At 47.2% G+C, this 6491-nt stretch overlaps 1 protein-coding gene across 1 annotated transcript; it reads left to right on the top strand.

Moving 5' to 3' along the window:
* The first annotated feature begins 3039 nt into the window (after positions 1-3039).
* LOC8023988 (allatostatin-A receptor-like) lies at positions 3040-4862 on the top strand. Its single transcript, XM_002403808.5, has one exon. The coding sequence runs from the start codon at positions 3102-3104 to the stop codon at positions 4386-4388; it is 1287 nt and encodes a 428-aa protein (XP_002403852.3). The 5' UTR covers positions 3040-3101; the 3' UTR covers positions 4389-4862.
* Positions 4863-6491: the final 1629 nt, after the last annotated feature.

The following is a 6491-nucleotide window of genomic DNA, read 5'->3' as shown; positions in this document are numbered from 1 at the left end:
GGGAGCAGGAATCGGCTTTCATTTTACAGCCTCCAGTTTAGCACAAAGAGAAGGTGAACATTCACGTCTGCTTTTCTCGTCGACTCGACCGGACTCGACCACCATCATGTGAATTTACGTGGCTGGACATAAAGTATGCCTTTCTACCGGAAACGGAAGTTCTCCCAGCCGAGCGAGGGAGCTGCGTCAGTCAAGCGTCGCGTTGCGTCGAAACGACGTTTTTGCGTCAACGTTTCGACGCAAGGACGACGAAACGACGTCACCTACTGAGGTTTCCATGAACACCGGTTGCTTCGTAAGACTCGTTGGTCCGCGACGCTTGCGCGATCAACGCCATGGCTATGGATCCGTCGCAGCTGAGTGAGCTTAAAATGTTTCGGTGTAGTCAAAATATGGGCCTTTTTCCGTCCGCCGGGACGTGGCAAAACGAGAACTCGTGCGACGAAGGCCGTAGCAGTTCGGCGCCGGAACCGGCCGCGGAGAAGTGGCGATTACTCAGTACAGAATTCTAGGTTCACATTTCGGCTGCGAACACAAAACGCTGGGAACGAAGAAGAGAGAAGCGAATACAAAACGACGGCAGCCGAGGCGTTGGTACCGTGCCTTTCGATGCGGTCACATTCCTTTCGGAATCTCGCCGCGTTCGCACAAAACACTTGTGCCGGATCACTGGGGCCGGTTAATCGGCAATCCGATGAGCCGATACCAGGTGTTTCGAAGTGGTACATTCGGCGGCAGGCGGTGAGGCTGAAACTGGAGCTGGAGAAACCACTCGTGCTCTCGACTACGCTGCGGCTTATGCAACCGGGTATTGAACTCTGTCATTTCTGTCCAGGGCATTCATCGACCATCTCATTGTTTGAGAGCAGAGTTCGAGCGACAGACTACTCGTATCCCATACGGCAGCTATATTACACTGAAGTTTTTTCGAACTATGGGGAAACAAAACATTCCGACATTGTGAATGTTGCGGTTATTTTGCTAGGTGGCGCAAGCTACCACCCATTGTAAAAGTTTCGCCTCAACCACTTTATTAATCCACCCATCATTCACTCAGCTTGGTTCTGAGCGTTCGAGGGAGAGATTGTAAGATATAGTCCGCTTTCATCTGCCAAAAGTTCATGACAAAAATTAGGATTTAACCTTTCTAATCTCGCGGGCTAGTTTCATTTTGATCCCATAAACGATATGTAGTCAGTGAAATTCTGCTCAAAATAGTTTCTTGGTCCTTTTAAGAATCGTGCTCGTGAAGAACATTTCGGCTCTAATACAACGTGCTTTCGGTGTCCGAAGCCTTTTTATACAATCCCATCGTACTCCTTAAAGTTTTACTGGTGCGCTATGCTTCTGTTATGAACACTGATGCCCCACCGAGCCTGGCCGCCATGTCAAAACTAAAAAAAAATAATAATAATAAGTTTCTAATACACTATTAGTAAACTGGAAATCCTTTTAAAGCAGCCATGGTCGCATATAAATGTATGAAGCAACCATGTTTCCTGCATGCCTGAGGCATGTCCGCATACATTACTCTCATCCTCTCCGCGGAGAAACTCCGTGTCGTTTGTGCAATGTATTATGGCCGTGCGACGGTGGCTTTTATTATACTTTCGGGTGAGTGTACTGTTGTGCTTCAAAAACGTTCGACATGAGCCCAGCTTTGTTAATACATTTGTGGTATTGCTTTTTTTTTTCCCCCAAGAGATCTAAAGAGGAGTCGCCAAGGGGCATAAGGTATTACAGTTCTCTTTAGTCCATCTATCTTTATAAGGGCCGGGTCGACGACGCGCATCAACTCCGGGGTTCACCGAATAATCGGGCAACAACACGAATACTCAAAGCTCGAAGCGACCGCCGAGGCATTTTGCTTAATCCCCGATGACGGCCGTTGCCACGGTAACAGCCGCGTGCAGCCCAGGATGGGAACTATGCAACATATAAAAAGTTCCGCGTCTATAAAAGACACACGAAAAAAAAAAAAAAGGTTATAAAGAGAAGGTCGCTGCCATAAAACGTTACCTCAACGTAACAACTGTTTTCCCCCTTTTTCTTTTCTTTTTTTTTTTTTTTCTTTTCACGATGGGACTTTGGTCGATCAACTTACCGCGCTACGGTTTTCGCACACTGGAGCTCGTAGCATGCTCAGAAAATTAGGTGAATAATGAGCAACGGTTCCTGTGTGTTTGCGTGAATGTGTCCCTATGTGCGTGTACATGTGCGTGTGTGTGCGTGTATGTGCGTGTACGTGTACGTCTACGGGCACGTGCACGTTTACGTGTGCATGCACCCATATATATGCGTGCTCATCGTATACGAAAATTACCGTGTTGCGAAACCCAAGTTTGTGGAGTTTTCAGGTAATTTATCACGTTCAACAAACTCAGACGCCTTCTTTTTTTGTGCAAAGTTGTGCGGATTCTGCCATGCGGCGTTAAAAGTTTTGTATACTGCTGTTTCGTAAAGCCTGTTGGTGCGGTGATTTATCATAGGTCTGGTATTTATTATACCAGGCTGTCCTTGGGGGAAGAAAATAACGACCTATTTCTAAAAACAAATAATATATTTCTTGTATTTTAACATGAGAATCTTTTTTTAGCACATGCCGCAGTATCCCATGCACTAACCTGTAGACCGTTGAAGCGTAAGCTCACCAAAATAAACTACATTAGCAATTACGATGATCGCGGATTAATTCCCCCTCAAATTAATCTTCCGCGTTCTGTTCCACATATTTGGGTTCTTTTGTTGTTTGTTCGTGTGTTTTTTGTTTTATTTTAGGGGATCAGAGGTCCGGTCATGTTATATTAAACCAGGCGTCATACGCTGTGTGTACTCATTTTTTCAAAATAATATTTGTCAAATTAAGAGAGAATACCTGTACGTACGATTTTAAGGTCACGCTCGTATGCCTTCAGTGTAAATTTTAAGTAAGGCTACTTAAGTAATAATAAAAATTAGGTGGTCACCACTTTTTTTGGATCGACTGCTCCTTCGTACTTTGCAACAAACAATTGTTTTTATCACTGCAGGTCTCACCAATTGATCCCAAATACAACAGCAACGGACAAGCGACTCCTCTAACACAAGCCAAACGCCTCAAGATGGCCTACTACCTCAGAGACGTCATGAGGCCTCCAACAGACGGCGCAAGCTTTGAAATGACCACCTCCCTGCCAAATTCCGACAAGCTGGAGATGCTATCCACGGCCATGGCGATGCTATCACAGACGGCTCTGCCAGAATCCATAGCAACTTCTGCTTCCCGGCTTTGTAAAGAAAACAGCAGTCTCTGCAGGGCCAACGTCTCTGGCCCGTCGTACCCTGACTCCGAGTACGAAGACATGTACGACTATCCTGGCAACAGGGCCGTGGAAGAAGTCCTAGCTATCGTGGTCCCCATACTGTTCGGGGCCATCGCCGTGGTCGGGTTCTTCGGCAACGCCCTGGTGGTACTCGTCGTCCTCTGCAACCCCCAGATGCGCTCAACGACGAACATCCTCATTATTAACCTTGCCATGGCCGACCTCTTGTTCATTGTCTTCTGCGTGCCATTCACCGGATGGGACTACACCCTTAACTACTGGCCTTTCGGAGATGTCTGGTGTCGCATCGTGCAGTACTTGGTCATCGTGTGCGCGTACGCTAGCATCTACACCCTAGTCCTGATGTCCTTCGACCGCTTCCTCGCAGTGGTTCATCCGATCACCTCCATGTCTATCAGGACGGAACGGAACGCGTACATCGCCATCTTCTTGACGTGGGTGGTCATCCTCTTGGCGTGCGTACCGGCGCTCTTCTCCCACGGTATGGTATTCTTGGACGACAACTACTCCTCCTGTACGTTCCTGGCGGAGATGGGGTACAGCTTAGCAGCCTTCCAGATCTGCTTCTTTATGTTCTCCTTCGTTGTTCCTCTCGCACTCATTTTCATCTTGTACGTTCTCATGCTGAAGAGGCTCTGGTTCGGCGTGACTCCTGGAGGGCGTGTCAGTGCCGAGAGTGTTCGCTCCAAGAAGCGCGTCACGCGACTGGTCGTGGTGGTCGTGGTGGTGTTCGCAGTTTGTTGGTGTCCTGTACAAATAGTCCTGGTGCTGAAGAGCGTCGAACTCTATGGTCTCCCCATGAATCCGCCGAGGATCGTCATCCAGATCGCTTCGCAGATACTGGCCTACACCAACTCGTGCGTCAATCCGTTTCTGTACGCTTTTCTGTCGGAGAACTTTCGCAAGAGCTTCCGCAAGATCATCTTCTGCTACCAGAGGAACGCGTCCAGTTCCTCTTCCGGCCCTTCCAGGACGAGAATAGGAGAAGAAGGGGAAAAGACTGAGCGGGAAACAATGGGTAACTGCACCACTAAAACTTCCAAAATTTCGAACGATATCCTCTAGCGCTCTGCATCGCAAGAAGAGCTGCTGCAGAAAGACAGCTTGCAATGGCGTGATCCACGAGCAGCGCGGGTTCGTTCCTGCAGATCGACCGAGGAAGTTGCTGTTGTTAACTCGTGGTGTGTCGTTTGTGTCCATTTTGTGTATCACTGTGAGTCGCGCACCACGTGACCTGCATTCCCGATACTTTTGAGTCGGTTTGCTGTTTTCTGTGTGTGTGTTTCGAGAACTTCGTTTCAGGAATGCACTTCAGGAAATCGAGTACCTCTTGTGCTCGAAGTGCATAATCGGCTTACCCGAGTATCGAGTTTGGCGAAGGGTGTATTTTTCTTTTGTGTTAGGCTAACACCATCTAGCGAAGAAGACCTTACTGTGCTGGGTTTGTGACGTCACCTATCAGATGCCGGAACGAGGCAGATATTGGAAATGAGCGCTGACGCAGCACTCGTGTTCCATCGGCGCCCATCACCGGCTTTTAGTAGGTGACAGAATAAATCCAGCGATGCTGTCTTCCCTCTCTAGTAGGTTTTGCTCTTGCCAAAGATTGCTAGATTTTGATTAATTTTCACAATTCCGATTTTCTTGGTACTAAATTACTTGTCGATTTCTTTTGGATGATTTGGGGATTACTGGGGCTCCCTTCCACAAAAAACATTGCTCCCGGTGTTTTGTTCGCAATGAAAAAGGGGAGCATTGTAACCTCTTACGTGAATTATTAATTTATTCGTCGCCAGCGTGCAACCAAAGTGTTGTTTAGCCATCGCCAAGACGACGCATAAGAATGCTTGGCTTTCTGACTTCGCTTCAAGAAGTGTCTGGACCTGGAAAAAACTGTGTTGCGTATCGTTTGAGGACTTGCTACGCCGCAAACAAGAACTTAGTAGCTTATAAGGACATCTAAGAGGAATCACAAAACAGTTGTGTATAACGCGATGTACTGCTTTCCCACCCCTTGATGTGTCAAACCCGCAACCGTTCTATGTCTATTTCGGAACGGTTTTGCTAGTCAGGAATGTGAGTCTGGTCGCAAAACAGACGAGGTGCTTCTGTGTCGTCCATAACGAACTCAGCTCATCATTGAAGACTGTGAGTCATCAACGGCCACGTGACCATGTGCGTACAATTTTCTGCAATTATCAATGTGCACCCGTGAAAGCTGTGTGGTCATATGATTTCCTTTTTCCTAGGGGGCGAGAGTGGTAACCGGATCAATAAAGCGAGTGTTACGTTCAAACTTGTGGAGTTTTGCGGCTTCTGAAAGCGAACATTCATCTGGCTCTCAACAGGTTGCTCTTCTTCACAGATTCACATTGAAGGGCCACCGAAACATGGGCACCCAGCCAAAGTTAAGCCTGTACACCCTATAAATATTTACAGTTTGTTGCAGCATACGAACATCGGCAGAAGCTCTGCCCAGAAAAGAAAACGCTCTTTTTATAATGATGGGCTGCGACACATCAAACATTAAGCGAAGCTTTTTAACGCGGTAGCGTTTAGGAGTTCGTGTCCCAGAAAATCTGGCGTCGGCGTCGCTGGGACTTTAAGATTACATAATGCAACGCGTGCAGTCACGTATGACGTCAAGTGTGACGTCACAGCCACGTCTGATGTCACATGACACATGACGCTACCGACTAGGCCTCGCACATACGCTTGCAAGGTTTGGGAACGAACGCGGGTTTACATGAGAAGGCTTTGTAAAAGGCGCCCGATAACCATATTGCGTTCCACTTTTATAGACGAAACCTAAACGTCCTCTAAGATTTTTTTTATAAGTAAAAAGAACAGAACTGGTGACAAAACCTTCTTTCATTCTGTTATCTCAAAACCACAAAAAAGTGCCACCACGCCCCTTGGCTCGTTCGGGCCAAGCGGCGGGGTGGCACCTTAGCTTTCTTTGAGAATGAACTGTTTCCAAAAGTTCATCAAGCAACATTGACCCAAACCTCGAGTCCAACACACACTCAGAATACGTGTCCAAACAATGGCGGACTTGGCTGTAATTGGAGCAGCAGCTAAAAGGTGGAGCCCACTTTTGAGAAGAGTATATTAAAAAATGGAGCATTTTTTATGCAGTTGTTTTGTTGAGTCAGAACATTGGAGTAT

The sequence above is a fragment of the Ixodes scapularis genome, unplaced genomic scaffold (genome assembly GCF_016920785.2).
Source record: "Ixodes scapularis isolate PalLabHiFi unplaced genomic scaffold, ASM1692078v2 PGA_scaffold6__148_contigs__length_123643588, whole genome shotgun sequence".
NCBI lineage: Eukaryota > Metazoa > Arthropoda > Arachnida > Ixodida > Ixodidae > Ixodes > Ixodes scapularis.
This window is presented reverse-complemented; position numbering and strand designations above follow the sequence as displayed.

Coding starts and splice junctions, on each gene's coding strand:
- LOC8023988 (XM_002403808.5), top strand. CDS start 3,102: ATGGCCTACTACCTCAGAGACGTCATGAGGCCTCCAACAGACGGCGCA.